Source organism: Macaca fascicularis, chromosome 17 (genome assembly GCF_037993035.2).
Source record: "Macaca fascicularis isolate 582-1 chromosome 17, T2T-MFA8v1.1".
Taxonomy (NCBI): Eukaryota; Metazoa; Chordata; class Mammalia; order Primates; family Cercopithecidae; genus Macaca; species Macaca fascicularis.
The window spans coordinates 104128311-104151964 of NC_088391.1; the positions used below are offsets into that span (position 1 = coordinate 104128311).

A 23654-nucleotide genomic window follows, 5' to 3' on the forward strand; every position below is an offset into this window, starting at 1 on the left:
GGATGTATGAGTGGATGTATGAGTGGATGGATGGAAGGATAGATGGATACATAAAAGGATGGATAATGAATGGTGGATGGATGGAAGGATGGATGACAGATGGGTGGATAGATGGATGTGGATGAATGGAAGGATGGATAATGGACGGATGATGGATGGATGGATAGAAGCATGGATGACAGATGAGTGGTTGGATAGATGTAGATGAATGGAAAGATGGATGATGGATGTAGATGGATAAAAGGATGGATGATGAATAGATAGAAGGATGGATAATGGATGATGGATGGATAGATGGAAGGATGGATGACAGATGGGTGAATGGATGGATGTGGATGAATGGAAGGATGGATGATGGATGGATGAGTGGGTGGATGGAAGGATGGATGGATACATAAAAGGATGGATAATGAATGATGGATGGATGGAAGGATGGATGACAGATGGATAGATGGATGTGGATGAATGGAAGGATGGATAATGGATGGATGACAGATGAGTGGTTGGATAGATGTAGATGAATGGAAGGATGGATGATGGATGTGGATGGATAAAAGGATGGATGATGGATAGAAGGATGGATAATGGATGACGGATGGATAGATGGAAGGATGGAAGGATGGATGACAGATGGGTGGATGCATGGATGTGGATGAATGGAAGGATGGGCACATGATAGATGAATGAATAGATAGATGTGGAGGATGGAAGGAAGAATGGGTAGGTGCATAGATGATTGACTGGATGATTGGATGGATGGTTGGGTGGGTGGGTGGATGGTTGGGTGGTTGGAGGGATGAGTTTATTAGTCTGAAATCCTTCCTGCTACCTTCCTAGTAGAAGAGACAATATTTTTTTATGAAACGGTGCAGGAGCCTAACACCTGTGGTGTGGGGTGCTGGGATGCCCTTCAAAAGGCCAAGCACCTGTCTCCCTTCTGCTGCCCTTGACTGATGGAGAATATGTGTCGGCCAAGCCTGCATAGCCGAGATACCCTCCCATGGGACTTTCTGCTGTCTGGCCTCCTGGATGCAGCAGCCCAGCCGCTCTGCAGGGAGCGTGGAGTGTCCCGTCTTCAGTTTTGTCTGGGAGGCTCGAGTTGGTGTTGGCCTTGGTCCTTGAGGCCCTGAGCCTGAGACCCACAGGCCTGAAATTGCCTCTGGCCTCTCCCGCCTGGAGGCACCTGTTTTATTCCATCTGTGTTTATCTGTTTCTCTAGGAACCGAGGCCCCTCACCACGGGAAGGTGCCAGTTTTACTCCAGTGGGGTGGGGTACTTGTACGACGTCTACCAGACAGAGGTGAGCAGGAGCACTGACATTCACGTGGGTTTTGCTCCGCTAACCCCACTGACCCCATGTGGTTCTCCCTGTGCATAGGCATGGTCTGAGTATTTCGATTCTAATAGTTCCTGGGGGTCTCCCGTGCGGCTGGTGAGCCGTCAGTGCCCCCTGTGTTTTGGGCCTTGATGCTTCTATGTGCTGTATTTCACTCTGGAGTCAGAGCTCCAGACTTACTTTGTTAAATCACAGCAGTCTCAGAGTTCATGTGTCCAGTTCTGTGTGGTTCTTCCAATTAGCACTTTTCTAATTTAATTATTGCAATAAGAAGCAAGGATAATACGTTTACAGTGTCCGAGAAACTTCTGGATTTCCCTGAGCCACCGACAGCGGCAGGCAGTGTGACCTCATTTCTCTTTCCAGGTGAGTGAGATGCAGGCAGTAATGACCCGCGGGCGGCTGCCGCCTTCGCCAGGACCATCCGAGGGCACAGCTCGGCGACGGCGCTGTCTGTGTGTCTCCAGCTTGCCCTGTGTGGATTCCTGGCTTCAACTAAATGAAGCCTCTCATCCTTAGCACGTGTCAGAGGAGCAGGCGGAGCTGGAGGCCTCTCTGTGGCCAGCACCTGCCAGCTTGTCTGGGACTCTCCAGTAGCTGCTGGGAGGCGTCCTGTGTGTGTGTGTGTCGGGGGGGGATAGGTGGGAGGCGTCCTGTGTGTGTGTGCGTGTCGGGGGGGGGATAGGTGGGAGGCGTCCTGTGTGTGTGTGTGTCGGGGGGGATAGGTGGGAGGCGTCCTGTGTGTGTGTTTGTGTTGGGGGGAGGCATCCTGTGTGTGTGTGTGGGGGGTAAGCGTCCTCTGTGTGTGTGTGTGTGTGTGTGTGTAGGCGTCCTGTGTGTGTGTGTGTCGGGGGGGATAGGTGGGAGGCGTCCTGTGTGTGTGTTTGTGTTGGGGGGAGGCATCCTGTGTGTGGGGGGGGGGGTAAGCGTCCTCTGTGTGTGTGTGTGTGTGTAGGTGTCGTGTGTGTGTAGGTGTCGTGTGTGTGTGTGTGTGTGTGTAGGCGTCCTGTGTGTGTGGGGGGGGGTAAGCGTCCTCTGTGTGTGTGTGTGTGTGTGGAGGCGTCCTGTGTGTGTGTGTGTGTGTGTGTGTGTGGAGGCGTCCTGTGTGTGTGTGTTGGGGGGAGGCATCCTGTGTGTGTGGGGGGGGGGTAAGCGTCCTCTGTGTGTGTGTGTGTGTGTGTAGGTGTCCTGTGTGTGTGTGTGGAGGCGTCCTGTGTGTGTGTTTGTGTTGGGGGGAGGCATCCTGTGTGTGGGGGGGGAGGTTAAGCGTCCTCTGTGTGTGTGTGTGTGTGTGTGTGGAGGCATCCTGTGTCTGTGTCTGTGTCCTGTGTGTATGTTTGTTGGGAGGGAGGCATCCTGTGAGTGTGTGAGGGGGGTAAGCGTCCTCTGTGTGTATATGTGTGTGTGTGGAAGCATCCTGTGTGTGCGTGTGTGTGTGTGTGTGTGTGTGTGTGTGTGTGTGTGTGTGTGGAGGCATCCTGTGTGTGTGTTTGTGTTGGGGGGAGGCATCCTGTGTGTGTGGGGGGTAGGTGGGAGGCGTCCTGTGTGTGTATATGGTGGGGAGGCATCCTGTGTGTGTGTGTGTGAATGGAGGCGTCCTCTGTGTGTGTGTGTGTGTGTGTGTGTGTGTAGGGGGGAGGTGTCCTCTGTGTGTGTGTGTGGAGGCGTCCTGTGTATGTGTGTGTGTGTAGGCGTCGTGTGTGTGTGTGTGTGTGTAGGCGTCCTGTGTATGTGTGTGTGTGTGTGTGTGTGTGGAGGCGTCCTGTGTGTGTGTAGGGGGGGAGGTGTCCTCTGTGTGTGTGTATGTGTAGGAGTCCTGTGTGTGTGTAGGTGGGGAGGCGTCCTGTGTATGTGTGTGTGTGTGTGTGTGTGGAGGCGTCCTGTGTGTGTGTAGGGGGGGAGGTGTCCTCTGTGTGTGTGTGTGTGTGGAGGCGTCCTGTGTGTGTGTAGGTGGGGAGGCGTCCTGTGTATGTGTGTGTGTGTGTGTGTGTGTGGAGGCGTCCTGTGTGTGTGTAGGGGGGGAGGTGTCCTCTGTGTGTGTGTGTGTGTGGAGGTGTCCTGTGTGTGTGTAGGGGGGGAGGTGTCCTCTGTGTGTGTGTTTGGGGGGGTGTCCCATGGCCAGGGCTTTCCAGGCTGTCACGTGGAGGTGGCAGGTATCTCTTCCGAGGCTGCCCGTGCTCAGACCTGGGGGGAGGGCGCCCTGGGACGGGACCTCTTCTGCTGCCCTCTGGGCTCTCAGGCTTCTGTGCACCCCATGCCGAGGGCCTCCTGGGCTCTGTCCTTCCTCCCACACACCCTGATGTTTCCCTCTACTCCTGGGATCACAAAGAAACGAGGCCTGTCCTCCGAGCCCCGGTTATCCGGCCCCTGGGACCAGCCTGCGCCCCGACTCCTGCAGGAAGGGTGCTGGCCCCTGAGCCCCCAAGCCCCTGCGTCTGGAGTCAGGGCAAAGTCAGGAGGGGCAGCTGCTTGGCTGGGCCCGAGTGGCCGCTGTCACCTCCCACAAGGCAGCCCTGCCTTGGGGTGAGTGAGGTGGTGGACGCTGGCGTGTGACCTGACAAGGCCTCTCTGCCCCAGGTCACCTGTCACTCCCTGGACGGCCAGTGCCAGCTGAAGGTGAGGAGCAACACCTGCTACTGCTGTGACCTCTACGCCTGTGGGAGGTGAGGGCGCCGGGAACCCCCGTATCCACGCCTGCGGGAGGTAAGGGGCGCCGGGAACCCCCGTATCCAGGCCTGCGGGAGTTGAGGGGCGCTGGGGAGCCTGTATCCACGCCTGCGGGAGGTAAGGGCGCCAGGGACCCCCGTATCCACGCCTGCGGGAGGTAAGGGCGCTGGGAACCCCCGTATCCACGCCTGCGGGAGGTGAGGGGCGCCGGGAACCCCCGTATCCACGCCTGCGGGAAGTAAGGGCGCCGGGAACCCCCGTATCCACGCCTGCGGGAGGTGAGGGGCGCCGGGAACCCCCGTATCCACGCCTGCGGGAAGTAAGGGCGCCGGGAACCCCCGTATCCACGCCTGCGGGAGGTGAGGGGTGCTGGGGACCCCCGTATCCAGGCCTGAGGGAGGTGAGGGGCATCAGGGACCCCTGTAGCTATGCCTGCAGGAGGTGAGGGGTGCCGGGGACCCCTGTATGTGCCTGCAGGGGCAAGGCCCCCATCCTTCTGCTCCCGACATCACCCCCCATGCCCCTGCACCTACATCGTCTCCTTTACTCATTAGATGTTTACATGAGGAAAGGACATTGAGTCCATTTCACAGATGAAAAGATGGAGGCTCTGAAAGGTTGATCTGCCCAAGAGGACACAGCCCGTGTGTCGGGCGAGAGTTTAAACCCGGCCCGGCCTCCTCTTGGGACAGGGGCCCGTGACCCCGACAGCCTTCCCATCCTGGCGTGAAGACAGAGGTGGCTCAGACACCCGTCCTGCTGGGCCACTGAGGTGGAGGGCTGGCCTGCCAGGCCCAGTTGTCGCTCTTTGCCACTGTGGGCCCCAGGTTGGGAGCCTCACAGGCCAATCCCATCAAACGTAGGTTTGATCCCCCAGAGCAGTGCAGGGACCGGTGCTGACTGGGCTCCAGCCCTGACTTCCTCCCCCAGCCTTGCAGGGCTCAGGTCCAGAGGACACCTGACCACGAGTTTAACTTGCGGGTGGTCACTTGCCTCGTGTGGTGATGCCACAATGCCTTCTCTGTGCAGCCCAGAGTCCTCGCCCGCCTACTACGAGTTCATCGGCGTCCGCGGCTGCCAGGACGTGCTGCACCTGTACCGCCTGCTCTGGGCCTCTGCCGTTCTGAACGTCCTGGGCCTGTTCCTGGGCATCATCACCGCTGCCGTCCTGGGGGCCTTCAAGGACATGGTGAGGCCCCTCGGCGGGACCCCCACTGCTCACCGGGAGCCAGGCTCCGGGTCCGTTTCCCCAGGGTGGGCTGGGGGATCCCTGGCCCTCACTTTACAGATGGGGCACTGAGGCCCATGTGTCTGCCAGCGGTGTGTCAGGGTGATAGCTGGTGTGCACCGACTCACCTTGGGGCCATCCTGTCCCAAGCCTGTCCCAAGAATCACCTGATTTAATCCTTGCCTCCCTGCTGAGGTGGGCACAACCCACCCCCAAGAAACAAAGTTCAGCTCCCAAGAGGGAGGCCCAGCCCTTGTGCACTAAGCTCCCCTCGTTAGCAACTGCCTGGGGCTTCAGACTGGCAGGTCTGGGCTGGGGCCGGGGCCAGTGCCTTCACAGACCCCAGAGGCGAGACCCATACGGCCTGGGCAGGAGGAGGGAGGGACGGGGCCCCTCGCAGGCGTTGGACTGGACCTGTCCTGGGAAGGCCGACCCTCGCCCACCCAGGAAACCACAGGGATATCACTGGCCTGGGCTGGTTGTCCTCTCCCTTCTCCCTCCTCTGCCCTCTCCTGGCACCTGTTTCGAACCAGATGTTCTGGTGGGGTGTGGCCAGCAAACCCGCCCCTGAACTCGCAGAGAAGCTGCAAGGGAGGGGCAGCCAGGAGTGAGGGAGCCCCACCCTGAGAACATCCAAACAGCAACCCAGGGACGAAGGGCATCCCCTCTTGCACCCACGCGAGGTGACCGGGCAGCACCAGGCAGATGCACATCCTGCAGGCCACACCCGGCCCAGTGTGGCAGTGACAGCACTCCTGAGTGGCTTCTTCATGCCCCATTCATCCCAGAGACTGCCCGTAACTAAAAAGTAACTCAGCTTGGAACCCTCCTGCCATCTGCTTCTCAGCTTCTCCTTTTCTCAGCACTTTCGTGCTTCCAGACAAAACTGGTGAAGCTGAGAGTGACCTTGGCATCCCAAGGTCCAGCCCTCTGGCTCCCCACCCAGTGGCCCCCCAAACCCCACCCTGGGCCCCCCGACGCCTGCACACCAACACAAGACAGGCACCTCCCAGGGTCCTTGCTCTGCAGTGACAGCTGGCCAGCCCCTGTGGGCTGGGGCCGGGTGGGAGCGGGAGTCTGGGGTTGGGAAGGGTCTCTGCCGGGGATCGTGCAGGCTCTGGGTGCCTTTGGTGTCTCCTCGGTTCAGGCTTCTCTGCCTCGGCGGCTCAGTGTCTCCCCTCAGTGGCTGCCCTAGGAAGAACTGCAGCTGGATTGTAGACAGGACACAGAAACGCGCGTGTGGTGCAGGCGCCATGCTCGCCGCACAGGCCCGGGGTTTCCAGGGTTTTCCGGAAGTGGCTCGTGTGTTCATTAAAGCCGGTGATAAAATGCTGGAGTGCGGGATCAGGAACAGGAGATGCCCCAAGGGCCAGCCCACAACACAGAGCCACCCCCGGCTCCGGGAAATCTTTCTCAAACCCAAAGCTCAGGGGTGTGCAGAGCAAGGAGGGGGCTTGCTAACCTTCACACCCACCAAGCAGGCACTCTTGTGAGTTTAATTGATTCTGCCGTTTAAACATTTTGCTAAGGAATGAAGATGCTTCCTTACCCGTCACCAAGCTGGACGGCCCTTCTCCGTAGACGAGGGCAAATTCCTTGTGACGGGTGCATGGGAGGTGCTTAACCTACCGGCAAGGGCAGGCGGCTGAGCCAGCCTCTCGGGCCTCCTCCACGTGTGACTCCGTGGCCTCCTCCACGTGTGACTCCGTGGCCTCCTCCACGTGTGACTCCGTGGCCCCCCTGTTCTCTGGTTTCTGTGCACTTGCCCTGGCCCCATCCTCAGGCCACCCCCAGCTCAGAGGCCTCCCCACCCCTCTACCTGTCAGAACCTCAAATCTGCTGCTCCTCCCTCATGGAGCACGGACCCTCCATGCCCATCCACCTCCCAGGCCCACCTCAGCTGCCCCCCTGCTCTCTGCAGGGTCTGAGGCAGAACCACGGCCTCCTGCACATGTAGACCAAGGACCAGCTGCCCAGAAGCCCCTGCCCCTTCCCACCCTCCAGCGCCCACTGGGCAGGGGGCTCCCTCCCAGCCCCGGGGGTGCAGGCAGCGCTGTTTTCTATCTGAGGACACCTCCGGCCTGGGGTCATCACCGTGGCCCGGGGCCGTCACTGTGGCCAGACCCTTGCAGCAGTTCCGGCCTGGCTTCCCTGCCTGTGCCATCTTCCCCTGGCTTCCCTCCAGGGGGCTGCTGAACCCGGGGTTGAGGGCTGGGGGCTGGGGAAGGTGGAGGGGCACCTGTGTGAAGGTGGGGAGGGAGGCGAGGCCCGGGTGCCCTTGGCGCAGTCCCCGTGTTTCTGGCCCTGGAAGCCCTGGAGCTTGTGTGAGCCGTGGGCCCCTCCCTCTGTGGGGGATGAGGCCGGCCGGGGCCTGAGTTGGAGCTGGCACCTTCTTTGGAGAATTTTGACTGCCTGAGTGGGTCAGTGGAAGTGTGGATGGGAGCTTAGAAGGCTTTGGTTTTGTTTGCATTCCCCAGAAACCCCGCGCTGGTCGGGTGCAGGCTTGGGGAAGCGAGAGCTGTCAGCCCGATGCTGAGAGGATCTTCCTCACCTGCACCCTTCTGTGCCGAAAAATCAGACTCTGGGGCCCGGAGAGAAGGAAACCAGTGCTATTTTCCCCCAAAAAATATTAAATAAAAAAGCCTGAGCCAAGCAATCACCCGGTGTGACTGGCAGGTGGCAGGGCCCTGGGACCAAGATGTAGAGAACGTGAGTGTAAAGACACGCCGGGCCGGGGTTAGCTCCAGCCTGAGAGGTGGGGTCAGGGGTGCTGGGCTTTCTAGGAAGGCTGGATGGCCTCTCCTTCCACTGGGGGGTGCACGTTGACCGCCCGTCTCCTCTCCGTGGCAGGTGCCTCTGTCCCAGCTGGCTTACGGCCCAGCCGTCCCACCGCAGACCCTCTACAACCCTGCCCAGCAGATCCTGGCCTGTGCAGGCTTCCGCCCAACGCCCGAGCCTGTCCCGACCTGCTCGTCCTACCCTCTGCCCCTTCAGGTAGGGCCAGCGTCACCTGCTGGAGTTGGACGTGCTGGTTGCAGGCAGTGGGGTGGACAGGACGGGGCTGGAGTCGGAGGGGATGAGGTCTTACGGCCGCCTCACCTTCTGAATTAGGGATGGGAGGTGGGGGGGCAGTAACAACCCGGCCGTTGGGGCACAACGTCCCTGCAAGTATGGCCGGGGACTGCGCCAGGTGGCCCTGGTGACCCGCCACCATGCTCTGCCGGCAGCTGGCTCTTCTGACCCCGGGACTGGCCCTGCACAGGCCTGGGCAGCTCCCGCTGCAGTGTGGAGGCTCCTGTGTGTCTGCTGGTGGACGTCCTGGGGGCACAGCCAGGTTATTTAGGTGGAGCCATATGGATCTGCCGGAATCCAACCCCATTTTACCTGTAGACGTGGAGACCTCATAGGGTTCATCCTGACATGATGCTGTTGACCTTGGAGACAACAGAGGGAGAGGCCACGGTGGCAGGCGAGCAGAACAGTGGCCTCTACCTGCCTGTCCCATTTCCACTCCTGGGCATGACCGCCTTCTGTGCCACGAAGCTCTGTCCTGTGGCCACGGGTGAAGCAGACCCCGATAATCCAGCATCACTACAACGACCGGGCCGTGTTTCTTACCTCGGCACTGCAGGCATTCGGGGTTGGCCACCCGCCGTGCTGGGGCACCCTGGGTGCTGTGGGTGCTGGCAGGCCCTGGCCTCTGCCTGCAGCATGTAGGAGCCGCTAGTGTCACAACCCAAACTGTCTCCAGACGTGCCCTGTGCCTCCTGCCTGGATGTGCCACATGCCCCCTGGGGACACAGTTGAGAACCCCTGGTCCTGATAAACCTGGGCTTCCTTTCTGGGTGGGAGGCACGGCCCACACGCCCGGCTGACTGGCAGGTCATTTTGCGTGTGTTAACAGCAGCCTCTGCAGAGAAAGCTGTGTCAGGCCCAGCCCGACGAAGCTGCAGATCGAAGCACCACCGTGATGTGTTTCTGTGCGGGGAAGGGCAGGGGGAACGTGGAGGGTCGTTAGTTTTGAAGTCACGCATGACACAGGTCTTCGGATGTTCCGCAAGGAGACCTGCTCCCAACCCATGACGTTGGCAGGAAGAGACATTCCTCAGAGTGACGTCCGGGGGAGGCGTGTACACACCCCACCCTCACGTCCAAGACAGGGCTCAGGTTTGGCCCGAGAGCCACGACCTCCTCAGCTCACCCCGGGGACCTGCGCCAGGGACCCCGTGGAGGGAGCGGGAACCGGCACTCATGGAGAGGGGGCTGCTGGGGGTCCCTGGCGTCCAGGGCCTGCTTGGGGCAGCCGCCTTCAGTCCTGCCCAGGACACGGCAGCTGTTGGGCTCAGTGGGGACTACTAGGGCCCCAGCCTGACACCATCTCCTCGTGGAGGGATCCCTGCACCCTGTGCCTCAGTCTCCTCTCTCACTTTGAATATGAAGCTGGGGCCCTGCTCCCTGGGAACACAAGGCCCTTGCCGGAGGTCTGGCCTGGAAGCATGTTTTCCATTTCTGTGACGGGGAAGATGTGGTCCCCAGGGTCAGAAGATGGCGGGAGCTTTTGCCGGTGACCCTGCGGTGGTGTCTCCTGTGGGCAGGCGCGTCTGCACGGTGCTGCAGGCAGCTTCATCCCCCCCCAAGCCGCCTGCCCCTGCCCCAGGGACGTCCCCATCACGGCAGGGACCATGTCCCCCGGGGCCACAGCCTTGTCCTGGGGGCTTCTCTCTGGCCGCCTGGTCTCCCGTGGGAAGTTTGCCAAGCCCAGACCTGGAGGCCCGCAGGGGCAGGGGTATCTCGGGGGACGCTGGGCTGGCAGGTGCTCCCCAGGCGGCTCTGCACAGACCTGGACTTGGAATCGCATAGGTGCCAAGAACTCGCAGCCCAGAGCACAGCCTGGGTGGCCCGGCCTGTCTTCCATCCTCAACCTCAGCCGCCACCCCTTGGGGCCCCAGAGGAGAGAGAATTCGTGGTTCCATCAGCCGCTTCCTCTTGTCTGGCTCCAGGGCTGGTTTGGGCTGCCCTGGTGCTGGGGCCTGGCTGTCTGAAGCTCTGGCTGTGAGGGGCCAGGCTTCAAGTTTGCATTCTGACTTGGGACCTTGGAGACAGCGAGGCTTTGTGGGGGGAAGGGGTGGTGACTCCCTCAGGCAGGTGCATCCTCCCTGCCTGTGAGCCCCACGGAGGTGTCAGATGTGGGGGTGGTCCTCCCCATCACACGCGGGCTTACGGGATGTGGGGGATGCCAGGGCGGATCCACTTCATCCCCATGGTGCTCCATCCTTATCCACCCTGGAGCTCTGGCTTTGCACAAAGGGTGGATATTCCCCTCTTCTTCTGGGGAGGCCTGGGGCCCTCGGATGGCCCAGCCAGCCTCTGTGCCAGCGTGTGTGAGAGCTTAATATACACACGCTGATCATCGGATTTCAGAGGTGGCAAATCAGATGAGGCTCATGTGCTCCTCAGAAGAACAACAGAGGAGGGGCTCTGCTTCTGCAGAGATGGAGAGAAAATGTTCAGTGTGTTCCATGGAAGTCGTTAGCAGCAGAAAATACTCCCACTTGAGACTGGAGAGGGGGGTGGGAACAGTGACTTGGGGGTTGTTTTGAGCAGTTAATAAAAAGGGCAATTTAAAGAGACCACCTACCTTGCACCCAGCAGCTTTGCCAGGCATGAAGTGCAGGGGAGGATGTGGCATCACAGCAGAGGATGAGTTCCTGCCCCATTACTGAGAAACGTGCCCTCCCTCCCCCTGTGAGATTGTTTGTGGGCGGGGCTTGTCCTTGTCCGTTCAGTGGTTAACCATGTGGTCCTGGGGTTTGTTCTGTGGTTCCCGGGGGTTTACTCCGTGTTCCTGAGGGTTTGTTCCATGGTCCTGGGGGTTTACTCCGTGTTCCTGGTGGGGGGAGGGGTTACTCTGTCGTTCTGAGAGTTTTGCTCCATGGTCCTGGGGTTTACCCCTCAGTTTCCTTGACTGCTCATCTGCTGTGAAGAAGGGTGGGTGCTATGGAGTTAGAAGTTGGGAGTTCCCAGCAGACTTGAGAGAATATTCCCTAGTGTCTCACTCTGTCGCCTGTGGCCAGAAACCTGTGAGTTTTGGGGGGAAGAAAGAAATGAGGTTGGCAGGTGTCCCTGAGCCACTGGATCCCATGAGCCTGGGCTGTCAGCCTCAACATCGCAGTCCCTCTGAGCAAGGGCCCCATTCTCAGCCTTACCTACACCTGTGCAGAAATTCTGCTGTCAGGATCCAGAGGTCCTGCTAGCTCCCAGGGCGTCTGCATTGCAGAGCTCTCCAGGGAAAGGCTCAGACAGGCAGCTGGCTTCTCATGGGACCCTGCAGGCCAGGGCAAGAGGAGCATAGAGCACATCTGGTAGCTTGGAGTTTAAAAAACTCTTCCTGTGTTATTTCTTAGGAGTTTGTTTGCTTTATTTAAAATTTGATTTCAAGATAGAGTTTTTTAGCCCCTAGAATTTAGGGCGGGGGGAAGAACTAAGATGTGTGTTGGCAGTTGGAGAAAAGCTAGAATGTATCGATTTAAAATCTGTTCCTCGCTTTTCCGGTCTCAGAATTACTTGAGTGGGTCTATGTGTGTTAGTCGGGGCTCTCTAGGGAAGCAGAGCCTATGGGGAATACAGGTACCTACATGTGAAGAGAGATCAATCCATCGATTCTGAATGACTGGCTGGCCACCGTGGGGCTGCAGGTGCACAACCACAGGAAGGGGACGGGCTGGACCAGGGAGGCTGACGCTGCCTCGGGAGTGCTCAGGCCGCTGGGGCACAGTCCACTTCTGGGGACCGCAGCCTCTTAAGGCCTTCAGGGGAGAGGAGGGGCCGTCCGTGTCAGGGGGCTGAGGCGCTATATGCAAGGGTGTCAATCACACCAGAAGACGCCTCCACAGCAACACCCAGATGTGTGTGTGAGCCGCTGAGTCAGCCACGGTGACACTGAACCGGCCACACACTGCTGGACGTGTGGACGCGTGGGGTTCATACATGGGGCCTTTCCTGAATATGAAGTGTTGGGTGAGCCCTGGGCCCTGGGCCTGGTGGCCCCTGACTGTCGGTTTTGGAGTCAGGTCAGAGGCTCGCTGTCTTCGAGGCAGCGGGATGTGGTCTGGGCACACCCTTCCTGGGGCATCTACCCCCTCCCCGTCCAGCTGTGGAAGCCAAGGTTGTGCCAGTGAGGCCCTGGCCACCCTCTCCTGTTGTGACCAGGGCTGGAGCTGCTCCATCCAGCGGTCCTGGATCTGGGGGGGGGGGGGCCGGTGAGAGGGGTCTTGGGTCTGTGGTGGGGGAGGGGGGCCTGAGAGTGGCCCTGGGTCTGTGTGTGTGTGGGGGGGGGGGCTTGTGAATGGCCCTGGGTCTGTGGGGGGAGGGTGTGTGAATGGCCGTGGGTCTGTGTGTGTGTGGCGGGGGGGCCCGTGTGAATGGCCCTGGGCTGGTGGGGGTGGGGTGCACGTGTGAGTGGCCCTGGTCTATGTCAGGCTTCCCTGCGGTCCAGCACGGGATGGTCTCACCTGCTAACCCAGGGCCCTCTGTTTATTGCAGCCCTGCAGCCGCTTCCCAGTCGCGCCCGCCTCCGTCCTGGCTTTGTCTGAGGACCTGCAGTCCCCCTCTCCAAGCAGCTCTGGCTCTGGGCTTCCTGGCCAGGCCCCACCGTGCTATGTACCCACCTACTTTCCCCCAGGGGAGAAGCCACCCCCGTATGCACCCTGAGAGAGGTGTGGAGTAAAAGAAAAAAAAAGGCAGCCTCTGGAAATCCCGCTTCTGTGGCCAACCTCCTAGAGAACCCAGGAGAGTGTTCCGGAAGTCTGTCCCCTGCTTCCCTCCCTGGGCACACTGGTGAGGGAGGCTGGGACCAGGCAGGGAGGGGGGCCCTGCAGACCCAGGCTGGTGACACCTCGGCTCAGGCTCTGCTCACACCACCCGGCCTCCTCCTTTGACAGCGATTGTTCTGGTGTTTTCACATCCCTTAATTAATTAGCTGCTATTATGATTCTGCAAAGAAGGTGCAGCTCCGTGCCTCCCTGCGTGTGTGTTCCTGTTTGTGGATGTGTGTTGTGCGTTACACATTCACGCGTGCGTCTGTGTCCTGGAGAAGGGCAGGGCAGGACCCACCGCCCCGCGTGCTGTGCCCCTGACATATGCCAGGAAGGGAACGACGCTTTGGCTCCCACGCCCGGCGCTGTGTCTAACCGCCTGCGAGTTGCCAGAGTCTGGGGGCCCAGTTATCCTTCCCAGCCCCGGGTGCAAATCTGCCCGGGCCACTGGCGCGAGGGTCTCTCCCTGAGCTGTCTCCCAGCTACGGCACCTGGACTTCTGCTGTCCTTCCGCGGCGGCTCCCTCACCGCAGTGTCTCAGGAGGGGATAGTGGAGGAGGGTGTTTCACGGTCCCTCGGCTCAGGGTCTGGGGCCGCAGCGCTCCCTGTGGAAACCAGCCTGGCTCCCCGCGGGCCCAGCATGCGCCCTGCCAGGCACACCTGGGGAGACAGGTGAGCGCGCCTGGGAAGAGGCAGGTCCCCGGTGGGTCCCAGGCGCCCCAGTGACTCGAGTTCAGGATGCGCCACCCCAAAGTAGCCAGAGTCTCTTGAAAAGCAGTGGACGTGGGGAGAGGCTCTCAATTCCTAAAGTCAGATCCTCAAGGAACCACGGACTCGCCGGGGCACGGGGGAGGCGAGAGGCGATCCCACTGCTTCTCAGACGCACCATAAGACACCGAGTCGCCGCCTGTGCTCTGTGGGCTGCTCACACTTCCCCAGTCACTCCCTCTCCCCTCGGAAGCTGGCGCCCCAGGGCCTCACGTCCCTCCCTTCAAAGCCCCACGGTGTCTGCAGTAAACAAGTACCACTCTTCTCCTGAGTGAGTCTGAGGTCTCCAGCTTATTTCATGGAACAGCACCCGCCTGGGAGCTGGAGCGGGGACTTTCGTCCCTGCCCAGTCCTGGGTGTGGGAGAAAAAAGATACGGGAGCCACACTCATGCAGACACAGGCTCCTGCCCCCTCCGCTGCCCGGGAGCCTCCCTCTGTCCCCCTCTGCCCGACGGTGGGTCTCAACCTGTGTTCAGTGCTCCTGGGCAGAAGGCCCGCAGCGCACATCCACGCACGGACGGTGCCCAGCCAGGCCCAGGGGCGCCAAAGGGCCTCTGAAAGGCCTGCAGCCAGCTCTGGTCTGTGAACCCGCCACTGCCTGTCATTTTTATTTTATAAATCCAGCCTCACCCACTTGCTTTCCAGGAGAATGTGGTCTTGGCCTCTCCTCAGGGCTGACTGGCCTTGGACCAGTCCAGGAGGTCAGGCATGAGCCGGAGGCGCTGCATCCTGTCTGGAAACTCACCGCCGGGTTCCTCCAGGGCTGCAGGTGCCTGGCTCCGACTGAGAAGCTGAACAAGCAGCAGAGACCAAGGGGTTTCTGGAGCGCCGGGAGAGGCACTCAGCTGCGCCTGGGGGGATGAAAAGTGTGCCATGGATTTCCCGAGTCCCCGAGGCTCTCGTTTTACCTCGGGAGGCTCTATGGGTACTGACGGTGCCGTGGTCTTGTGTGGGCGGTTCTCTGTGGCCTGGGCACTCTGGAGCTCGGCCTGTGCCCCCGAAGCTGCCTGGTGCAGGCCCCAGGGCCTCTTGTTCTAGGGGTACGAAGAGCAGAGAAGCTGAACTGCAGGTCTGGGCAGGCAGCCTCTGCCCCCTGGAGCCCTGGCCAGCAAAGTCACAGGGATAACCATCGTTCCCTCATGTCAGCCCTCGGTTGCAGGGTGCAGTGTGGGGGCATCAGAGTGCTTCCCCGAGGCCGCACGCACCAGCATCCCCCAAACACAACGTCCATCTTCCCTGACTTTTAATCTTGTCTACAGTCAAAAGCTGTTCAAAAATATTCAACTCCAAGGTCAACGATTTTGTTCTTGCCACAAAAATGTCCTTATCCTTTACCCCAGCCACAAAGAATGTGAACAATTTGACTTAAGGCTGGTGGTGGCCGGAGGGTCCTCCAGGCCCCAGGGCAGCTCCCACCAGGCACAGGGCTCCGGCTAATGCCTGGCCTGCAGTGTGGGCGGCGGCTGCTCTCAAGGTGCCCCCGTCTGGTGGACGGAGCCTGTCTGGGGCCACCAAGCTCTGCCGGCCTAAGTTACGGTCTGATGAACCCCTCCCTGGGCTCCGCTGGGGCCTCTTAATCCCAGCCTCCTCCCAGCCTCCCCTGGAGGGATGGGCCCCCAACTCTGCCCTCGCTCAGTTCCCACGCACAGCCGAAGCCAGGGAGACCCTGAAGGCCTCGAGAGATGGGGTGGAGGGGATGGTGGGGCAGGGGGTGCTGGGTGGTTTGGGGGTGCTGTGGTCCCACCTGCACGCCCTGCCTCACTGGGTCACACAAGAGACAGGCTTCTCCTGCAGCTCAGAGGTGGGGCCTGATGCAGCTGCAGGTCAGGCCTGGGGAGGGCGGGGTCAGAACATTGCCCTGGGCAGGGCTCAGCTGAAACTGGCCCCACCCTTATTAGCTTGGGACCTTCGGTTACAGGGAGCCTCCTCCTGCCTCAGTTTCTACATTTCACACAGCAGCACTGCTCACAAGAGCCCCCAGTCAGAAGCAGCCCAAATGCAACTACTGAGTGGGGGAGGGATGTGGTCCGTCCACATAGGCCACCGGCCACAGAGAGGGGAAGGGACGTGGGTGATAGGGTTTGGCTGTGTCCCCACCCAAATCTCAAATTGCATCTCCCAGAATTCCTGTGCGTTGTGGGAGGGACCCAGCGGGAGGTAATTGAATCATGGGGGCTGGTCTTTCCCGTGCTATTCTCATGAGAGTGAATAAGTCTCACGAGATTTGATGGGATGATCAGGATTTCCGCTTCCGCTTCCTCGTTTTCTCTTGCTGCTGCCGTGTAAGGGGTGCCTTTGGCCTCCCACCGTGATTCTGAGGCCTCCCCAACCATGTGCAACTGTAAGTCCAATTAAACCTCTTTTTCTTCCCAGTCTTGGGGAAGTTTTTATTAGCAGCATGAGAACAGAACTACAGTGGCCCATCCATACACGGGTCACCTGGCCACAGAGAGGAAGGAAACTCTAACGGGTGCTATGGGGTGAGGCTGTAACACATGGTGCTCAGGGAAGGACACCAGACACCAAGACTCTGTTCTGTTTATATGCAGTGTCCAGAGCAGGCGTGTCCAGAGCAGGCATGTCCAGAGCAGGCGTGTCCAGAGTAGGTGTGTCCACAGACAGAAGCCGACTGGGAAAGGAGGCGCAGGCACTCACTGCTCACGGACACGGGTTCTTTCTGGGGAGACAAGCGTGTTCTGAGCGTGTTCTGAATAGGGAGGGAGGAGCAGTCACTGGTCACAGACACGGGTTCTTTTAGGGGAGACAAGCGTGTTCTGAGCGTGTTCTGGATAGGGAGGGAGGAGCAGTCACTGGTCACGGACACGGGTTGTTTTCGGGGAGGCAAGCGTGTTCTAAGCGTGTTCTGGATGGGGAGAGGTGCAGTCACTGGTCACGGACACGGGTTCTTTTGGGGGAGGCAAGCGTGTTCTGAGCGTGTTTTGGATGGGGAGGGAGGTGCAGTCACTGCTGTCAGACATGGGTTCTTGTGGGGAGAGGAGTGTCCGGGAGCCAGATGGAGGTGACGGGTGGACGGCCCGGTGGATGGACTGACTGCCGACCAGTGCCCTGCACTCATGAGGCGTCGCTATTGCCGTGTGAATCACATCTCCATGGAAACGGGGGTGGGAGAACCAGGCCCCAAGGCTGTTGTGAAGATGGCCTTATGGGGCTGCATTGGCGCCTCGGGCAGTGCTGACCGCCGGCCGTGCTCGGTGAACAAGAGCCACGGTCATCACCCTTGCCACGCAGAGCAGCTCCTTCTGCAGACTTGGGGACCCTGTGGCCACCAGGCTCCACGGTGGGAGCAGAGTTACCTCTGAAACTCCGGAGACCCAGAGGCAGAGGAGGATTCCATGAGGCCGGGGCCCGTCAGCAGATCCTCAGACAGCAACACACACCACTTCCCTTTCTGTTTCCTAGACCTTTAACTGATGGAATTCAGTAAGCGGAAAACATGCTTGAAACAAGGGCACCATGGAGCGGACCTTCCCCTCTCCCTCGTGGAGGGCTCGACCCTGGGGCCGGTGACCCTTCTCGCTTTGCAGGCAGGGGCTGGAGCTAGAGCTTCCACAAACAGGCCAGGCTGGGATTAGCCCGGCTGTACATTCGCTTTACGCTTCTGTTGGCATTTAGATACCCGATGTTCATATTTTCTGTATTATGTGAAGTAGGAGGAAACGTTCCTTTGTGCTTAGAGCAGTGTTTCCACAGAGGTGCCGGGCCCAGGGCACAGCAGCCAACCTCTGCAGACATTTCGTGTTGTCATGAGGCGGAGTGTCCAGGAGGGGGCGCAGCTGCATCCGCTGGGCACAGGACACGGCCAGATCAAAGGACCCCACCTGCAAAACACATCCCAAGCCTCCCTCCTCCTCTCCAGCCCAGAGTCAGAGTTGTCCCTCCTCCCTCCTGCGACACATCCCTCCTCCTTCCACAGGACATGGGCAGGGCCGTCCCTCCTCCCTTCATAGGGGACATCCCTCCTTCCCATATGGGGAAATCTCTCTCTTCACTCCATGGGATGCAGTAAGGGCCATCCCTCCTCCCTGCACGGGACACATCCCTCCTCCCTGCACGGGACACATCCCCCCTCCCTCCAGGAGACACATCCCCCCTCCCTCCTGGGACACATCCCCCTCCCTCCTGGGACACATCCCTCTTCCCCCCACGGGACACATCCCTCTTCCCCCCACGGGACACATCCCCCCTCCCTCCTGGGACACATCCCTCCTCCCTGCACGGGACACATCCCTCCTCCCTCCTGGGACACATCCCCCCTCCCTCCTGGGATACATCCCCCCTCCCTCCTGGGACACATCCCCCCTCCCTCCTGGGGACACATCCCCCCTCCCTCCTGGGACACATCCCCCCTCCCTCCAGGAGACACATCCCCCCTCCCTCCTGGGACACATCCCTCCTCCCCCCACGGGACACATCCCCCCTCCCTCCTGGGACACATCCCCCTCCCTCCTGGGACACATGCCTCCTCCCTCCTGGGACACATGCCTCCTCCCTCCTGGGACACATCCCCCCTCCCTCCTGGGACACATGCCTCCTCCCTCCTGGGACACATGCCTCCTCCCTCCTGGGACACATCCCCCCTCCCTCCTGGGACACATGCCTCCTCCCTCCTGGGACACATGCCTCCTCCCTCCAGGGGACACATCCCCCCTCCCTCCTGGGACACATCCCTCCTCCCTCCTGGGACACATCCCCCCTCCCTCCTGGGATACATCCCCCCTCCCTCCTGGGACACATCCCCCCTCCCTCCTGGGACACATGCCTCCTCCCTGCACGGGACACATCCCTCCTCCCTCCTGGGACACATCCCCCCTCCCTCCTGGGACACATCCCCCCTCCCTCCTGGGACACATCCCCCCTCCCTCCTGGGACACATGCCTCCTCCCTCCTGGGACACATCCCTCCTCCCTCCAGGAGACACATCCCCCCTCCCTCCTGGGACACATCCCTCCTCCCCCCACGGGACACATCCCCCCTTCCTCCTGGGACACATCCCCCCTCCTCCAGGAGACACATCCCCCCTCCCTCCAGGAGACACATCCCCCCTCCCTCCTGGGACACATCCCTCCTCCCCCCACGGGACACATCCCCCCTCCCTCCTGGGACACATCCCTCCTCCCTGCACAGGACACATCCCTCCTCCCTGCATGGGACACATCCCCCCTCCCTCCAGGAGACACAGCCCTCCTCCCTCCTGGGACACATCCCCCCTCCCTCCTGGGACACATACCCCCTCCCTCCAGGAGACACATCCCTCCTCCCTCCTGGGACACATCCTCCCTCCCTCCTGGGACACATCCCACCTCCCTCCTGGGACACATCCCTCCTCCCTCCTGGGACACATCCCCCCTCCCTTCTGGGGACACATCCCCCCTCCCTCCAGGAGACACATCCCCCCTCCCTCCAGGAGACACATCCCCCCTCCCTCCTGGGACACATCCCTCCTCCCCCCACGGGACACATCCCCCCTCCCTCTTGGGACACATCCCCCCTCCCTCCTGGGACACATCCCTCCTCCCTCCTGGGACACATCCCCCTCCCTCCTGGGACACATCCCCCCTCCCTCCTGGGACACATCCCCCCTCCCTTCTGGGACACATCCCTCCTCCCTCCTGGGACACATCCCCCCTCCCTCCAGGAGACACATCCCCCCTCCCTCCAGGAGACACATCCCCCCTCCCTCCTGGGACACATCCCCCCTCCCTCCAGGAGACACATCCCCCCTCCCTCCTGGGACACATGCCCCCTCCCTCCTGGGGACACATCCCCCCTCCCTCCTGGGGACACGTCCCCCCTCCCTCCTGGGACACGTCCCTCCTCCCTCCTGGGACACGTCCCTCCTCCCTCCAGGAGACACGTCCCCCCTCCCTCCAGGGACACATCCCCCCTCCCTCCTGGGACACATCCCCCTCCCTCCTGGGACACATCCCTCCTCCCTCCTGGGACACGTCCCTCCTCCCTCCCCCTCCTGGGACACATCTCCCCCCTCCAGATGACACATCCCCCCCCCCTCCTGGGACACATCCCTCCTCCCTCCACGGGACACATCCCTTCTCCCTCCTGGGACACATCCCTCCTCCCTCCAGGGGACACATCCCTCCTCCCTCCAGGGGACACATCCCTCCTCCCTCCAGGGGACACATCCCTCCTCCCTCCTGGGACACATCCCTCCTCCCTCCATGGGACACATCCCTCCTCCCTCCTGGGACACATCCCCCCTCCCTCCTGGGACACATCCCTCCTCCCTCCAGGGGACACATCTCTCCTCCCTCCTGGGACACATCCCCCCTCCCTCCTGGGACACATCCCTCCTCCCTCCACGGGACACATCCCTCCTCCCTCCTGGGACACATCCCTCCTCCCTCCAGGGGACACATCTCTCCTCCCTGTATGGGGAACTCTCTCCTCCCTCCATCGGATGCAGTCAGAGCCATCCCTCCTCCCTGCATGGGACACTTCCCTCCTCCCTCCCCAGGACGCCCACACTAGAACCACGTGCTCTGTCTTCCCGTCCTCTTGCACACCCCAGACATGCCTGGTCGTGGAGGGTGCCAGGTCGCCAACGTGACAGGCCTGGCTGGGCCTCTGTGTGGCAATTCCTAGCACCATTGGTTTTGCTTCTTTGGGACAGTGGTTATTATAACTTCTGGCACCCCTGGAACTCTAAGAAAACAATACCAGGAAACAAGTTCCTGATTCCTCTGGGGCCAGAGCAGAAACCCAGGCGGAGGGTTTTGTCCTGAGAACACTGGTGACTGTGGCCTGTGTCTGTGGGGACCTCACCACGTCCCCGTCCCCGAGGCTGGCTGTTGCCTGTTTTTGCTCCTGGCTGTCTTGACCTGGGGAGGATGGAGGCTGGGCAGGAGCAGGCTCCCAGCCAGCCGGGGAGAATTTGGGGAGAGCACTGGGGGGGCCACCAATGTGATCTGATGGACAATGCGGTACCAGGCTGGGGGCTGGATCCTAGCGTGTGGCTGTGGCCCCTGTGGCCGTGCGAGGCCGTGTGGTGGGCAGTGCAGGCTGTGGCCCCTGTGGCCGTGCGAGGCCGTGTGGTGGGCAGTGCAGGGGCTGTTTCACGGGCTTCTTGGAGCTCTGGTCAGCTGGCTCTGGACCATCGGGGTCAGACGAGTGGGCCTGCTCAGTGAGCCGTCAGCATCCACGCCTGAGCCCTCCTGGAACTGGGCTCCTGTGCTCCAGATGGGCAGATCCAAGCCCTGGACTCTACCATCCTCAGCCAACCAGCACCTGGGCACCCCGGAGCCAGTGTGAGGGCCTCGGGTCCCCGACCATGTGAGCAGCCAGTGGCCACCTGTCCTGGCCCGAGGGGAGAAAGCACGTCTGCCTGCGGAAAGTGCACACGCTGCCGGGCGAGGCTGGTGAGGGCCGTCACACGCTGCCGGGCGAGGCTGGTGAGGGCCGTCACACACACGCGGGGCCGCTGGCTGCAGATGGACATTTCTGAAAGGAGCCAGTGGGAGCCTGGCGTCTGCCCTCTGAGGTCAACGCTTCCCCCGTCACTATTTTCTCACAGTACCAATGCGAAAGTTCCCTGCAGTACCTCTTAGACTAGGTTTAAGTCCTGAATTCAGGCTGCAGCCCTGAGTCAATGGAACTTTTACCCAGATGCTGCCAAGATTTTGGGAAGAACAAGAGGCCCTTCCCCGGCGTGTCCAGAGCAAGTGGCGTCATGCCCACGATGGCACAGGGTCGTGGGATGTGGCCCGAGGAGCTCAAAACTGGCATTGGTCAACAAGAGCCCCAGAGACACAGGGTGGATCTGCCAAGGACCCTCAGGGACCACCAGGGCCTGGAGGCTCCAGTGTGGATGAGCTGGGCAGCTCTGGCCAGCAGGGGATGGGACCCCAGGGCCAGGGCCCTGTGCATGGCCCCTGGCAAGGTGCCTGGCTGGCCGTCCATCCGTGGGGTGAGCTCGGCCCAGGCGGGCAGGGTCCCTCCAGGTGGGCGTGAGTGTTGCTGGCTCCCGGAGCCTTGGAGAAGCTCTGCCCATTCCACAGCTGTCAGGCCAGGGGCCACTCCCTCAGGAGCCCAGTCGGCCGATGCCACCTTGTCAGTCCAGCCAGCGGGGTCTCCCGTGTGGCCTTCAAAGCCACAGGCCTCTTTCTAGAAACCTCTTTGCAGTTCATTTGTGGTGATTTATCCCTGGACGGGTTCTCAGGATTCTGTCCTCCTCCACCCGGCTTTTCTCTGGGTCAAGCGCTGACCCCAGCCAGGCAGAGGCGAAGACGCCCCGACACACAGCCTGTCCTGCCCGGTGGGCGCAGCTCCGGGACTGACTGGTGGGAGGTGTGGCTGCTCCCAGCTGCCCTGTGTCTCCCGCCCAGGGAGTTCCAAGCACAGGTCGGGGTTTGGTCTTAAAGTAAAATCCCAGTCTGGGTCTCAGATGCTGAAACCAGCCCTGGTCCCCCGTGTGGCCCCTGCAGTGGCAGCACCCGCCCTGGGGACCCACGTTTGGCCCAGACAGAGGCTGTAGCACAGGTGGCCACGTCCCACGGGAGCATCAAGCCACGAGTCTTGGTCGTCCCCTTGGGACCAAGGAGAAGCAGCCATTCCGTGGCCCCCACTCCATGGCCCCCACCAGCTGCGGCTCCAGCGTCCTTCCAGGAGGCAGGCAGGGTCCCGAGTGCATCTCAGGCACCTGCCTCGCGGCGTTCCGGCTGCCCCAACCTTCCCTGCGGACTCGTGGCCTGCTGGGGTCAGAGAGCAGCAGTGACCGCTCCACCCCTTGCAGACAAGGAAGCTGAGGCTGAGGGACATGGGGACCCTGCCAGAGGGGACGCGGGAAGCGGGGCTGGCTCTGCTCCCGGCAAGCTCTACCACAGACTGAGACACACAGAAAGCAGCGTCTCCCTTTCTCAACAGAACACGCTTGAGCCCCGGAAGCAAGTGGGTTTGTGCAGGAGGGTGGAGGCGGGATGGCACATGGGTGCAGGTGCCGCCTTGGCGTCTTCCCGCCCTCGGTCCCAGCTCGGGGTCTCTTCCAGGCTGGCTCAGAGGCCGCTGTCCGAGCAGCCTGCGTTTGTGTGCCAAGTCCTCACCGTGCCCTCCTCACTCGGCACTGACTGGCTGCCCGTGGTGGGGGCCGAGCGGGGCTTTCTCCCCATTTGCAGAATAAGTAAACTGAGGCTCCAGCCCCTGCCCTCACTACCAGCGTCAGAGGCTCCCGGGGAGCAGACCGTGGCCACCCAACCAGGCTGGGAGCAGAAAAGCGAGATCTTTGGAGCGGCTGAGCGTACAGCCTGGAGCCCTGGCAGCCCCGCTCATCCCAAACGCTGCCAGGTGCCGAGAACCCCACGGGGAGCAGATGGCGGCCAACGCAGTGTTACAAAGCTTTCTGTAAATATTTTATTTTCCATATTTTAGAGTCAGAAAGAAGCGCTTGGTAATAAAAATAATAGAGAATTATTTTCTTCAAACCCGCTCTGCCCTGCGCCGGCCTCCCCGTGCCCGGGCCTGCGGCTGAGTGCGCGGCATCAGAGGCCCCACGTCCATCTCACTATTTACAGATATGTTACAGGCCAGGACGGTCACAGAGGAAAGCCCAGCTCTCAGGTGGCCCCACGTGGTGAGGAGCCCCCATGCTCCTCCGCTGTTTCGGACAGAGGCTGAGGAGCCTGCTGCGTCCCATGGGGGCCTAGGCTGCGGCGGGCTCCACGGGTGGGCAGGAGTGGGCGGTGATGTCACTGTGCTTGTATGCCGCCTCGTCCAGGTCCAGCAGCCTCCGGTTGACCTCCAGTGTCATGCAGCCACGGTAGAATGCGGTGACTGGCGCTGAAGTCACCGGCACATCTGGGCCGCGGGGAG

At 61.1% G+C, this 23654-nt stretch overlaps 2 protein-coding genes across 9 annotated transcripts in view; one reads left to right on the forward strand and one right to left on the reverse strand.

Moving 5' to 3' along the window:
• The window catches only part of TMEM255B (transmembrane protein 255B), a 42246-nt gene extending 28997 nt beyond the window's left edge, over positions 1 to 13249 (forward strand). For 3 of the 6 annotated variants that reach the window (XR_012426636.1, XM_005586323.4, XM_065533527.2), the window contains 5 exons: positions 1220 to 1300; positions 3914 to 3999; positions 5033 to 5192; positions 8082 to 8225; positions 12774 to 13249. Coding sequence is in view for 3 of the 6 variants with exons in the window: in XM_005586323.4 (XP_005586380.3) it covers positions 1220 to 1300; positions 3914 to 3999; positions 5033 to 5192; positions 8082 to 8225; positions 12774 to 12941 (639 nt within the window). In the remaining 3 variants the exon portion in view is untranslated. Of the gene's footprint in view, positions 1 to 1219; positions 1301 to 1702; positions 2552 to 3913; positions 4000 to 5032; positions 5193 to 7708; positions 7941 to 8081; positions 8226 to 12773 lie in introns of those variants that run through there. The other 3 variants (XR_010582698.1, XR_012426637.1, XM_074021552.1) reach the window with 3 other exon arrangements.
• A 9923-nt stretch (positions 13250 to 23172) lies between these two features.
• GAS6 (growth arrest specific 6) overlaps positions 23173 to 23654 on the reverse strand; it is a 43338-nt gene continuing 42856 nt past the window's right edge. For all 3 annotated transcript variants that reach the window (XR_012426638.1, XM_074021553.1, XM_005586325.4), the window contains one exon: positions 23173 to 23639. Coding sequence is in view for 2 of the 3 variants with exons in the window: in XM_074021553.1 (XP_073877654.1) it covers positions 23485 to 23639 (155 nt within the window). In the remaining variant the exon portion in view is untranslated. The remainder of the gene's footprint in view (positions 23640 to 23654) is intronic.